General features: G+C 35.6%; 1 protein-coding gene across 13 annotated transcripts in view; it reads right to left on the bottom strand.

The window, feature by feature from the left end:
* The window catches only part of CNTLN (centlein), a 262,113-nt gene that overhangs the window by 115,064 nt on the left and 131,987 nt on the right, over positions 1 to 15,062 (bottom strand). For all 13 annotated transcript variants that reach the window (XR_004971322.1, XM_036331217.1, XM_036331215.1 and 10 more), the window contains 2 exons: positions 8,356 to 8,532; positions 6,490 to 6,615 (listed from right to left, as the gene is read on the bottom strand). Coding sequence is in view for 12 of the 13 variants with exons in the window: in XM_036331217.1 (XP_036187110.1) it covers positions 6,490 to 6,615; positions 8,356 to 8,532 (303 nt within the window). In the remaining variant the exon portion in view is untranslated. The remainder of the gene's footprint in view (positions 1 to 6,489; positions 6,616 to 8,355; positions 8,533 to 15,062) is intronic.

The following is a 15,062-nucleotide window of genomic DNA, read 5'->3' as shown; positions in this document are numbered from 1 at the left end:
CATTTCAACCTAAGAACCATATATTAAGAGCCTAAATACAGGGTGTTAAGTGCTGATAAGAGCTCAAGTCGCCGAAACCGGTTTGGCTCAGTGGATAGAGCATCGGCCTGCGGACTGAAAGGTCCCAGGTTCGATTCCGGTCAAGGGCATGTACCTGGGTTTCGGGCACATCCCCAGTAGAAGATGTGCAGGAGGCGGCTGATCGATGTTTCTCTCCCATCGATGTTTCTAACTCTCTATCTCTCTCCCTTCCTCTCTGTATAAAATCAATAAAATATATTTAAAAAAAAAAAAAAGAGCTCAAGTCCTTTAGCCTCCCACCACTCTGCCCATCCTCCCCTGGGGCTTCACCACATTATTCTTTGTCCAGGAGCTATGCATATATGCATATATATTCTTTGGTTGTTCTCTTCTAGTCCTCCCCTCTGAGATCTGTCAGTCTGTTCCATTTATCCATGCCTCTGGTCCTATTTTGTTTGTTAGTTTATTTTGCTCTTTTGATTCCACATATAAGTGAGATCATGTGATAGCTGTCTTTCTCTGACTGGTTTATTCTGCTTAGCACAATAATCTCCAGGTCTATTCATGCTATCGCAACGGGTTAAGACTTCCTTTTTTTCACTAGTATAACAAAGTAGTATTCCATTGTGTAAATGTACAACAGCTCTTTTATCCTAGAATGTTTATATAATTCTTATGAAATTATGAAAATCTAAACTATTTAAAATGAAATCAAGTTAGAGATTTGATAAATCAATTTCATGGACATAATATATAATAATTATTTTAACTAAAGTTTCATCCATTAATTTGTGCTTTGATAATGCTAATATTTAACAGTAATACATGGGTTAAATTAGTCCTAGAGACTATTGTTCTTTTAGTCTACTTCAAAATAGACAGTAAAATCCTGGCCAGGTAGTTCGGTTGGTTGGAGCATTGTCCCACACACCAAAAGGTTGCAGGTTCGATTCCCAGCCAGGGCACATACCTAGGTTGCAGGTTCAATCCCGGGTCAGGGAGCATATGGGAAGCAACCAATCGATGTTTCTCTCTCACACTGATGTTTTTCTTTCTTGATCTCTCTCTCTCAAAAATCAATAAACAAATCCTTAGATGAGGGTTAAAAATGTTACATAAATATAACCTAGCTAGCTAGATAGATAGAAAGATAGATTATATATATTTCAAATAAAAGTTTTCTTATTTTACTATAAGAATAGATATATCAGTCAAAAGTTATATATCTCAAAAGAAATGTTTATAAAGAATAATCAAAAAAATTTTATAATATTCTAAAAATACAGGTTAACTGTAGTTTGAATTATGATTATTTAGGTCCCAGATAATTCAATAAAACATTTACTGAGTACCTTTTATGTATTTTGCAATTAAACTAGCTAAACTAGAGGCTCTAACTTCTATATTTAACTTATATGTACAAACAAGTCTAAATAATTAAAACATTAGAAAATAGGAAAGTTGTAAAACTTTCTTCAATGATATATGCAATTCTACTTTAAGGTCATAAGAACAGAATGATTCTTAGTCTAGTCTTCTAGTTGGACAAAGGCTCCTTGACAGGCATACGACAAACTACGAGTATAAACACTGTTAATGAAACATTGGCTCAATCTTCAGGGAATAAAGTATTCCATTGATGTTTAATTTCAGCAGAATGTATAAAGCTCATAAATATGAGTGTATTAAAAATAAGACATAAACTGTAATCAGAGGACATATTGATGTTATTAAAAGGCAGAGAACAGTGGTAATGGAATCAAGTTACCAAATGCATGAAAGTTAGTAGAGCAGAGATTCATGGCATTAGTGATCTCAAGGATAGTATGAATTTCATAAAGCTCTGATGCATTGCTTTCCAAATTATACTTGTAAGTTGTTAGTTCACTACATTCATGAAGTCAGGATTTGAAAATGGATGGGATTTTTGTAATAGGTTTCATTGCTTCCATTACTGTTGGCTCTTTTATTACAACACTGGTCACCCATCTTGAAAACTTGTACAACTAGCCAAAAAAGAAAGCTGAGCAAGAGAATGTGTTAATATTTTTACAAAACTCAAAAACTAGTATTAAAATAATATGCATAACTTATGGCTGATCTAGTAACTACCATCATTTCAATGTATCAAAGTGCATATATGTAAATTAAAAAGCACCCTGGGCCCAATCATTCTCCTTAGAATTGCTTTACAATACAGGTTTTGTTTACCCACTTCTTTTGCTTTATGCACTTGATTACAGTACCCATTTTATGCAATTCTTTTACTCCTTTAAAATAAGAAATCCTTCCCTACTAAATGATAACATGCAGAAAAATATTGCTCCCATTTTTTGCCTTATCTGGCAAATCTGTGACAGAAAACATACATTTGAAATTCATGATTATCATACATGAACTTGAAAAAGGAATATAGAAAAAGTATACATGAAAAATAAATTGTCTGAAAATCAATGTTACTTTGAAAAATAAACTTGAGGCTTTATTCAAGAGAGCTGTTATTAGATAAAATAAATGAGGAAATAAATTAGTAGAATGCTACTGAGACTTTCTGAAATAAGAAATTCAAGAGGTGGAAGAGAATAGCTCTAAAAATGTCTGAATTGTTTTATTCTTTCCTGCCAAAGACAAGGGTCTATCAAAGACTCACAGACTACTGGGGGCAAATGAGTGGAGATTCTCTACTACTAAATGGGATATTTTATATGCCAACTTCATTGCCTAGATATTGGGTTAATCATTATTTTTGGGTGTATCTGTGAGGGTGTTTATGTATGAAATTAACATTTAAACTAGCAGAGTAAAAAATCAGATTGCTCTGCCCGGTTGGCACGGCTCAGTGGTTGAGCATCAACCTATGAACCAGGAGGTCACCGTTCCATTCCCGGGTTGTGGGCTTGATTCCCAGTGTGAGGCGTATAGGAGGCAGCCAATCAATGATTCTCTCTCATCATTGATGTTTCTCTCTCTGTGTGTCCCTCACCCTCCCTTCCTCTCTGAAATCAATAAAAATATATATTTTTTAAAAAGCAGATTGCCCTTTGCAATGTGATGGGCTTCATCCAATCTACTGAAGGCCTGAATAGAATAAAAGGCTGAGTAAGAAAGACTTCTTTCTTTATGCCTGATGGTCTTTGAGCTGGGACAAAGAGCTCCTGCCCTCAGACTCAAACTTGGACCAGGACTGGAACTTACACCATCATCTCTCCTGGTTCTCAGGCCTTTGGACAAGGCCGGACCTATTCCATTGGCTTTCATGGATCTTAATGACTGTAGACCTTGGACTTCTCAGACTTCATGATAACATGAGCCAACTCTTTATAGTAAATCAATCTCTCTCTCTCTCTCTCTCTCTCTCTCTCTCTCTCTCTATATATATATATATATATATATATATATATGTGTGTGTGTGTGTGTGTGTGTATATTATATATACACACACATATATATATATTTTAGAATAATAATGTCTATTTCAGGAAGATTAAAGGGTTATAGTCTATTGATTTTGATTCTCTGTAGAATCCAGATTAATACAGGATAGAAGCCGTGGTATGTGAATTTCAAGAACTATGCAAAAAGGTGAAAATGATAAATTTGACTTCCTAAACATGCCCATAATATCCTGTAATACCCAAATGTTGACACTGAAATACTATATTTATTTAATCACTTAGCATGTTCTTATCTAGAGAAAGGATCTTAGAGATAGAAAGTCATCTTTTCTCCTATTGTATAAGTGACTAGCACTTTGCTTGGCTAACTGCATTGCTTCATAAGTTCTGGAGTAAACAGATAAATAGGCAAATAACTCCAGGCATACAAATTTAAGTAGGCTAACTGCTAACAAGCTGAGGTCATAATATGATCATTTTATTTTGGGTAGAAACAATCCTATATAATAAAAGAGAAACATGTAAATTGACCATCCCTCTGCTATGCTCACCAGCCAATCAGGCGTGAGTATGCAAATTAACCCAACAAAGATGACAGTTTAATTTGCATACACAGGTACGGAGTAGCTGGGTGCAGGGTGGCCACTTGCGCGCATGCCAGCGCCAAGCAACCTGGGTCCCGAGGACACCGGACCCAGGCCTCTCTGAGCCTGTAGGCCCACACATAGGCCCGGAGTGGGCAGGGACGGGACAGGAACACCCTCCGCATCACCGTCACGGGCCCATAGGCAGTGCGCATGTGCAGAGCGGCCGGGATGCAGGGCGGGACAGCGAAAAAACCAAGGGCGCAGGAGCACCAGGAATTCTGGGAATCATAGTTCTGGTGGCAGATGGATCTCCTAGACCAGGGGTCCTCAAACTTTTTAAACAGGGGGCCAGTTCACTGTCCCTCAGACCGTTGGAGGGCCGGACTATAGTTTTAAAAAAAACTATGAACAAATTCCTATGTACACTGCACATATCTTATTTTGAAGTAAAAAAACAAAACGGGAACAAATACAATATTTGTATTTGCATGTGGCCCGCGGGCCGTAGTTTGAGGACCCCTGTCCTAGACAATAGAGCAAAGTGAGCCTGGAGCAAGTTACTGTTGCAGTGGGGGATGGAGGGAAAGCAAAGGTGAGAGACATAAGTAAAATCAGAGTGTCTAGGAAAAATTAAAGGCAAGATATCCTAAAAATTTCAGGAAATGTCCAATGAAGCAAAGAAAAAAAAAATGCCTCTATTATTCTGTGAGCAACAAACCAAACTGGGTTGGGGGTCTCAGACAATTCGCTCATATGACTGCAAAGACAGACAGAAACTCCCGGATTGGAGAGGGCTCCCCTGAGGGCTCCCAGATTGGAGAGAGTGCAGGTCAGGCTGAGGGACCCACCCGCCACTGCATGAATCTTCATGCACCAAGTCCCTAGTAGATAATAATTTTCCTTTATTTGAGAACTAACAGTTTAACTCTGAATAAATAGGAATTAACACAATGTTTAGTGAAAAGGCAAAAAAATTAGTAATTGTAGCCATGGTTAACTATACCTCTACTAGTAAACCATATTATGTTCTAGAACAGCCGTGGGCAAACTACGGCCCACGGGCCGGATCCGGCCCGTTTGAAATGAATAAAACTAAAAAAAAAAAGACCGTACCCTTTTATGTAATGATGTTTACTTTGAATTTATATTAGTTCACACAAACACTCCATTCATGTTTTGGTTCCGGCCCTCCGGTCCAGTTTAAGAACCCATGGTGGCCCTTGAGTCAAAAAGTTTGCCCACCCCTGTTCTAGACTATATATAAGTCAAACCTCTTTCTCCTTAAGAGTAATCTATATTATATGACAAAGAATCTAAGCTTTAAATATATTAGACTAATCATGTGTAAGTTGGGCTTGTCATAGAATATCATAAAACTATTTGAGAATCAATTAAGTGGCAAATCTCAAATAGTGCAGGCCTTCAGGTAGTTGTAAATGAAGAATGACAAGATTAACCACATTAAAATCTCAGAAAAATAAAAGTCCTCAATATAACATTGGTTCAATATGCACAACCAACTTCTGCTGAGAAATAGAATTCAGAGTATAACTTGGAAAGAATAAACTCTCAAAGATAAGCTGAAAGGTATATACTTCTTAAACACTGGTAGAATGCCAATTCTAATGTCATATATTCTAAAACAAATTCAATTGTAATGGAAAAAATAATGTATATTTATTTACCATTTTGACTATGTAATTTTTCTGTAAAGGACACTAAGTGGCCTGAGCTAGCTTGTATAGTTTTTAACTCACCAGTCTTTTTGTTTATCCCATATAATAAAGAGGGAATATGCTAATTGACCCTCATGCCATCGCAAAGATGGCGGCACCCACAGCCAATAAGGAGGGAATATGCTAATTGACTGCCCCACCCTCAAAGATGGTGGCGCCCACAGCCACACAATGGCAGTCCCCTCAGCCCCCCAGCTGCCTAGGGGTGGCTGCCCAGCCACCCAGGGCCACTTGAGGCTCAGGTAACCAGGGCCGGCCAAGGCTTGTGCTGCCGGCAGTGGCAGCAGCAGAGGTGTGATGGGGGCATCACCTCCCGATTGCCGGGTTGCCTCCTGCCCATAAGGGCTCCTGGACTGTGAGAGGCGGCAGGCCGGGCTGAGGGACCCCCCCCCCTCCAGTGCATGAATTTTCATGCACCGGGCCTCTAGTCATATATAAAAAAAATACAAGCAATTGATTTTTAGTTGTTAAAATTCTATTTTTTTCCTCTGAGAAACTATAATAAATGTATTTCCAATATTAAGCCAAAATATTCCCCAATAATTTTAAAGTGATAGTTTTCAAACAGCAATTTTTTATTACTTTATGATCCTCAGAAATCTTAAAACAAGACCAACAGATTACACATTTTTATACATACATTTAAATTCAGGAAAGATAAAGGATAAGCAGTAGTTTGTGAAATGAATGTTTACTTTCTCTATCTTTACCTTTGTAAGGTTATTACTAAAGGAATGATTTAATGTTCACCTTTAGTTGTAGTGCCTTCTCTAAGTTTTCAATCTTTCTTTCAGCTTTTCTCAGCTTCTTTAGCTCCTCTGAGTCTGTAAAAGAGCTCTTTGGGGACAAAGACCTTGAACGTTTCACAGGTGGTTCCTCGAGAATAAAACAAGGACATGGTTGAACTAGTTGGAACACTGGATTATGAAAGACATGCAAAATTAAAGAACACGTAATTTTGAATACTAATAATGAATTATAAAAAAATCCTGCATGGAATACCAGAGAAATAACAAGCGGAATTACTACAGTGCTACTGCTAAAGGTTTCTCTGTGACTCGTTAATGAGAATATTCATTTACATTTACATTGTTTCTTTCAGAATAATGATGTCCCATTAGGGAAGACTAAAGGGTTATAGACTCAGAAATGCAAGAAACCTCATTACAAAGGAGGGGATAGAGGCTGGTCTAATTGCTCTATAAGGGTCCAAGGTTACACTTGATAGGACAACCAGAAACAAGAGGGAAAGGATTTTTTCCCCTTTGAAATAGTTTAACACACTGTGAAGTTGAAGGAACAATATGCTTGAGGAATATAAATACAACAGACAGTAGATCTTATACTGTAATGACCATATGGTCATTAACTATAATGTGGCTAACTAGAGACATGAATGTGTGTTTATATTATGTACAGCTTCATATACCAATCTGGAGAAGGAATATGTAAAAGCAACTATTAAGCTGAGCAACATATTGTTCATACTTAATGAATATCCATATGAAAGAAAAAAATTTTGTTAAAAATATGCCTCTTGTTTTCTTGACTTTTTTAAAAGCAATGAATCAGCAAGTCAATGCATTTTTTAAACTTCAGCAATAAAGCTAGTAACCAAATTAGGTCCTGTAATGTTTTCTTTCAATTTTAGGAATGTCTTATTTCACTTAAATAATGCTCAATGCCATGAAAGTACTCCAAAATTGCAAGAAACATAAAATACAGTTATGCTTAAATAAAAAAGTACATATATCATACATATACATAAAGTTCATTCTTCTGAAAATTACTAACATTAGAGAAAATAAATAAAAGTACCACAGAAACATGGATCTAATTTTAAATGCTTTCTTTATTCAGATAATTTGTTCCACTCAGGAAAAACCGAAAAGAACCAAAAACAATTATCTTAAAATCATGGCTTACTACTTAATAAAAACATTATTTTCTATTGCTGAACTAACAAATATAAGAAAAATATGTCTAAAACTTATTTTTAGGGAAATGTTATTTCAATTTTGTCTAGAAATAACATATTTACAATGTGATATGAAGTTTTAATATTAGTCAATGTTCAAAAAATTTTTTGCATCATAACAGGAATATATAATGAATACTATGAAAAGGGAAACCTGAGACATTAATAGACAACAAACATGCTACAAAATTGTTTATTTTTCACTATTGCTATGCCTTTAAATCTCAGTATTTATAACTGTACATATTAATGTTAAATTCCATTTAATATTTTATATTCCACATGGGCAGTATTTAAATTTAATTGAATAAAAAGATATCTATTTCTTGTAATTAAAATTAGAATATTGAATTAGTGACTATACCACCTTAAAATTATTATGCAGATTAATGTATCTAATTAATGCATTTATCTAATCTATAGATAAATTAATATATGGACATTAATTTACTGCAAAACAGGTATAATAACACTTTAAAAAGGAAAAACATTCTTCTCTCAATTATTTTATTGAATGTTTGGCACATAATATTTTTTAAAAGCAGAGAAGTAAATGTGCCTGCTTGTTACTTAACTTTATTGCTTGCACTGCCAACTTCATTCTGACAAATTCACAAAAATGACAAAAATGCCCCTACCTTTTGTTTCCCTTCAACATTTGTACAGATGCTCTTTTCTGAGGAACCCTGGTTGATCAATCTGTTCTCTGACAGTTTTTCATTTGCTATTTTTAGTCTCTCCTGTAAATACTCAATTTCAGACTTCTGAGACACCATTAAGGTTTCCAAACTCGATAAAGATGGCCGTTGAAATACCTATTTTTAAAAAGCGTATTTGCGAATAAAAGTACAGCTCATATTACTCACATACATGCAAATATTTAAATATAATATGTGTCATATTTACTCAGAGAATGACAATTTCATTTCAATAATAAACTGTAAACTAGCACTAGCTTAACTTCTATCATTCTACAAAATAACCAAGAGTCTGTATAAACATGTTCATAAATAATATTTTCATACAGACTTGCAAGAGAAAAAATTTAAAGCATGGTTTCATGATACACACCACTGACTTATAAATTATTTCAATTTTATGATTATACACATATGTATTTCCTCATTAAATAATCAACCCACCATCTGATCATCAAGAGTTATGCAATACCATGGGATCTAAAACTGGGAAAAGGAAATGAATAGTACTATAGGCCTAATTAGCTTTTAATGCATTATCATTTAATAATAACAATTCAAAGAACTCTGATAATTTTAAAAGAATGTACAGTATTCTCTTTTGAAATTTATTCTTATGTCAGATCAACTGCTAATGGTAAGCACCACATTTTAACAACAGAAATCATAGAAACATTAAGCTTGAAAAAACCTGTTTATGAAAACTAGCATTCTGCAAAATTCTATTGCCATCCTAACTTAATATGCTTGAAACATTAAAATCCATGCATATATGCTATTTCAAATTAACAACTTCATTTACAAAAAATAAAATATAATAACTCTTAGTGAAAACAGTTTTTGTTGATTTCAAGCAAAGTCAAATCTTATGATTCTAGTATTAATAATATGGATCGAGTAGCCCTGAAAATAATTTAAATATATATATATATATCCCCATGTTTCCTAAATGATATTCTTAAAGACTATAAGAAAAATATATATGTCTAACTTTTATGAACCAAGAATGCGAAATATTACCCTTTTCTGGTTTTGACTACTTTTTTCTTTTTTTAGGGGATTGGCAAAATTTTCCTAATTCTAAGCTGTAATTTTTATAATTAGTGGTAGCACCTATCTGTGATTTATACTATTATATTTCCTTCATATATAAATTACCTGATTTGTTTCCCAACCTTTATTCTATCATACTAGTAAACTTTTTCCTCAGTGTTGTTCATATATTGTACCTTTAAAACACTTAAAATATAATAAAACTTATTCTATTACCTTGCGTTGAACATAAAATTAAAACACTTTAAGGCTTTCCTTCCAAACTCTAAAGGACTTTGCCCGATTCTTTCATCGCCCTTTTAATAATTGTATGACTTTGATTTCTTTTATTTTTTTCTTCCTATTATGTAACCCAATATATAATGTTTATAAACTACATCATTTTTAGATTATTTTAAATGTTTTCCTTTTTTAATTTATTGGGATGACACTGGTTAACAAAATTATAAAGGCTTCAGGTGCACAATTCCACAACACATCATTGGTACACTGTATTGTATGTTCACCACCCTAAGTGAAGTCTCTGTCCATCAGCATTTGTCCCCCCTATAGCCTCCTCTACCTACCACACCCATTTCTCCCCCCAGTAATTATATCCTTTGGTCGGGATGCCAATCTAAACAATAATCAAAGACTGCCTGTTCTTGTCCAGGTTTCATTAAAAAAACAAACAAACTATGAAGAATATATCAAATATCCCATCATTTACAAAGAAATTTTAATGGTTTAAGATCAAACAAAAATTTAGAATAAAAGAGGAAAATATAACTTAATTTAGTGGTATATCCAATAAACAGTCCTATGTTTTTTAATAAGTGAGTTTTCTAAGTCATCATTAAATTAAAATGCAATTGATAAAAATGGAAAAACATAAATATTCATTTAGGAAGCTGCAATGATAAATAATTCAAATAGTCATGAAGACATTAAAAATGCTCCATCAGTAGATATTGTCACTATAACAGTAAAAGATTTCATACTTAGGCAGCATTCCTTCAAAAGACCTCAATAACCAATAAAAGAACTTTAAAATTAAAAAAAATACTATTAAAGAAGCAATTAATCATTTTGAGTTTATTTTTGTGTATGGTGTAAATTGGTGGTCTAGTTTCATTTTTTTTTTGCATGTATTTGTCCAATTTCCCCATCACCATTTGTTGAAGAGACTGTCTTGACTCCATTGTATGCTCTTGCCTAACTCTGTCAAACATTAATTGAGCATAATGGCTTGGGTCAATTTCTGGGGACTCTGTTCTCTTCCAATGATTTATATATCTGTTCTTGTGTGAGTACTAGGCTGTTTTGATTACAGTAGTCTTACAGTATAACTTGATATCCGGTATTGTAATCCCTCCAATGCTGGGGATATTTGGGGTCTTTTTTGGTTCCATATAAATTTTTGGACTATCTGTTCTAGATCTGTGAAATATGCCATTGGTAATAGGAATTGCATTGAATCTATAGATTGCTTTGCGTAGTATGGATATTTTAATGATGTTAATTCTATCAGTCCATGGGCACGGTACTTTCTTTCACTTGTTTATATCTTCCTTTTTTTCAATGTCTTGTAGTTTTCTAAGTACAAGTCTTTTACCTCTTTGGCTAAGTTTACTCTTAGGTCTATCTTAATTTTTTTGTTGCTATGGTAAATGGGATTGCTTGTTTAGTTTCTCTTTCTGAGATTTCATTATTGGTGTATAAAAATGCCATCAATTTCTGTGTATTAATTTTGTATCCTGCTACATTGCCAAATTCCTTTATTAAATCTGGTAGCTTTTTGGTGGAGTCTTTTGATTTTCCTATGCACAATAGCATGTCATCTATGAATAATGACAGTTTTACTTCCTCCTTTCCAATTTGGATGGCTTTTATGTTTTCTTCTTGATCACTGTGGCTAGCACTTTCAGTCCTATGTTGAATAAGAGTGGTGAAAGTGGGCATCCCTGTCTTGTTCCTGTTCTTAGGGGAAATGGTTTTAATTTTTGTCCTTTGAGTATGATATTGGCTGTAGATTTGTCATATATGGCCTTTATTATGTTGATATACCATATGATCCCTTTATTCCCACTCTGCTGAGAGTTTTTATAAAAAATGCATACTAGATTTTATAGAATTATTTTTCTATGTCTACTGATATGATTGTGATCTTTGTCTTTAAATTTGTTTATGTGATGTATCACATTTATTGATTTGTGAAGATTGTACTAGTCTTGCATCCCTAGAATAAATCTTACTTGGTCATGGTATTTAATGTTTGTAATATATTGCTGGATCTGGTTTGCTAATATTTTGTTGAGGATTTTAGCATCTATGTTCATCAGAGATATTGCCTGTAATTCTAAACTCATATTGGATAAAAGACTTAAATGTAAGCCATTTATGGGAAATCATAAAAACCCTCAAAGAAACTATAGGCAGCAAAATCACAGACATCTCTTGCAGCAATATGTTTGCAGACACATATCCTAGGGCAAAGCAAACTAAGAAGAAAATAAACAAATGGGGTTAATCAAAATGAAAGCATTTGCACAGCAAAAAAACACACACACAGAAAACAACACCACCATCAACAAAATGGAAAGGAAACCTACTGTATAGGAGAACATATTTGGCAATGATATATCTGATAAAGGGATAATATCCAAATTTTATAAGGAACTCATACAACTTAACAAAAGGAAGAAAATCCAATTTAAAAAATGGGCAAAGGCCCTAAATTTACACTTTTCCAAAATAGAAATACAGCTGGCCAAAAGACATATGAAGAAATGCTCAAAGTCACTGATCATCAGAGAGATGCAAATTAAAACGACCATGAGGTATCACCTCACACTTGTCAGAACGGCTACTATCAACAAATCAACAAATGACAATTGCTGGCAAAGATGTGGAGAAAAGGGAACCCTTGTACACTGCTGGTAGGAGTGCAGACTGGTGAAGCCATTATGGAAAACAGTATGGAGTTTCCTCCATAATCTCATCTCTCAGAGTAGACTAATGATAAATTTGGGATTGTTACTTAGACTTAAAAAAAAAAAGAACAACCATTGTAATTATGCCTTTTAAACTGCATTTTAAAAAATATATAATTTATTTTTAAAACATTTTTTATAATTACAGAAAAACCTAGTTCTCCTAAACTTCCCACTCTCACACACCCAGTTTCCCCTATTATGCACCTCTAAAATTAATATGGTACATTAATAAACCAATATTCATACATTATTTTTAACTGAAGTCGATAGTTTATTATTTACCTAATCACCTTTTCTGTTCCAGGATCTGATCCATAATACCATAATACATTTAGTGTCAAGTCAGCACCTCTTAACTGTGACAATACTTATTTTTACATCAGTGACAGTTTTGAGTATTATTATTCAGGCATAATTTAGGATGCCCCAGCTATTACAATTTGTCTATATTTTTCTCATGGTTAGAATGAGCTTATAAGTTTGAGGGACGAAGATCACAGAAGTAAAGTGCCATTTTCATCATATCATATAAAAGGTGCATACTATCAACATAATTCAGGGGTCCTCAAACTATAGCCCGCGGGTCACATGCAAATACAAATATTGTATTTGTTCCCATTTTGTTTTTTTACTTCAAAATAAGGTATGTGCAGTGTGCATAGTTTTTTTTTAAACTATAGTCCGGCCCTCCAACGGTCTGAGGGACAGTGAACTGGCCCCCTGTTTAAAAAGTTTGAGGACCCCTGACATAATTTGACTGTTGAGACTGACTTTGATCACCTGGCTAAAGTAGTGCCTGTCAGGTTACTCCATTGTTTAAGTGACTCTTTTGTCCCTCATCCATACAATACTCAATTAACCTGCTTTTTTTTTTTTATTGTCTAAAGTTTTACATATGTCTCCTTTTCCCCGATTGATCAGATGAGTGGATTAACCTGCGTTTTAAACTTAATAATTATATGTATAACTATAGTAAGTATAATAATACTGGGGGCCCAGCGCATGAATCTGTGCACCTTTGAAAGGAACTGTGGGCTGTGAGGCTGCAGTAGGCACAGGGGCAGGTCTTGGCCCATCTTCCGCAGCCCCACCTGGCCCCTCCTGCTGTGGCCCCTGGTTCCCTGTCTGCTGGCAGCCCTGCTCCCACCACTCCCATGTGCTGACGGCGTTGGCGCTGAAGGCACGGAGCGATTGGGGCCAGTGCCAACAGCGGGTGTGAGTGGGGCCGGCACCATCAGTGGGTACAAGGGGCAGCTGCTGCCCCAATCGCCCCTCAGGAGCAGGGGGAGGTAGAGAAGCCCTCAGAGACAATCGGGACCAGCAGCCACTGTTCATACCAACTGATGGCACCAAGCGATCAGGACAGGCGCCGGGCCCTGGCAGCAAGTGTGAGTGGTGGCTCTGGCGCTTGCTGCAGGTACAAGTGGGCTATTGCCAGCAGCGGGTGCAAGAGGCGGCTGCCAGCCTCGATCTCCCCTCAGGAGCAAGGGGAGGTGGAGAAGCCCTGAGGGGCGACTGGGGCCAGCAGCCACCACTCACACCTGCTGACAGCGCCGAGTGATTGGGGCCAGCGTCAGGTGTTGACAGCAGGTGCAAGCACTGGGTGGGACCGTGGCGTGCAGGAGCTAAGAATTTTCAGTAATCACCAGAGGCTCGCCCTGATGACAGCAACCGGCGCCCTGCCTTGGTCTGGCGCCCCCACTCATCTGCTCCACCATCCCGCCGCAGCCAACACCCGCCATGTTCCACGCATGCCCCCTGGTGGTCAGCGCACATCACAGCGACCGATTGTTCGGTTGTTCTGGTTGTTTTGCTGTTTGGTCTATTTGCATATTAGTCTTTTATTATATAGGATATCTGAGGATATATGTATACCATCATATATCCTTACTTATCCTTATCTTTTTCAAGTGCTGTTTTTACAGGCTTAGTAAAACCAATGCCCCTGTCTATGGAAGTTTATTATATTTGTTGCCCTTAAAATCTTAGACTCTTTGAAAAGTTAACTCTTCTTGCTAAGAATTATTAGTATTTTATAAAGAAACTATTTTTTTCTAATATCAAAAATCCTGTGCACTTTTCAGTTTACAGTATTGTTGGATAATGGTGTGGTGCTAGACCAGTGATGGCGAACTTATGACACACATGTCAGAGGTGACACGCGAACTCATTTTTTTGGTTGATTTTTCTTTGTTAAATGACATTTAAATATATAAAATAAATATCAAAAATATAAGTCTTTGTTTTACTATGGTTGCAAATATCAAAAAATTTCTGTATGTGTCACGTCACTAGAGTTAAGTTAGGGTTTTTCAAAATGCTGACATGCCGAGCTCAAAAGGTTCACCATCACTGTGCTCGACCATACTTAATCGGATGACAAATGATCAGAGAAGAAGGTGTTAAAATACCTCCAATTGGAACTAATCTCTTTAAACTGACCATTATTAAGGCATAATTACTTTTTCACATTGATCCACATAAGTAATTTTGATCAAAAAGTCCTGTAGAAGATACAGAGTAGGAGAGGGAACAAAAGACTTGAAGTGGTGTGCCAATTACTAGATATAAAAATTAAATATCCAGTCATGTTGCATTAAATTCAAGCAACATTGTATG

Source organism: Myotis myotis, unplaced genomic scaffold (assembly GCF_014108235.1).
Source record: "Myotis myotis isolate mMyoMyo1 unplaced genomic scaffold, mMyoMyo1.p scaffold_m19_p_12, whole genome shotgun sequence".
NCBI lineage: Eukaryota > Metazoa > Chordata > Mammalia > Chiroptera > Vespertilionidae > Myotis > Myotis myotis.
Note: the sequence above shows the minus strand (reverse complement) of the source record. Positions and strands in the feature narration are given on the sequence as shown.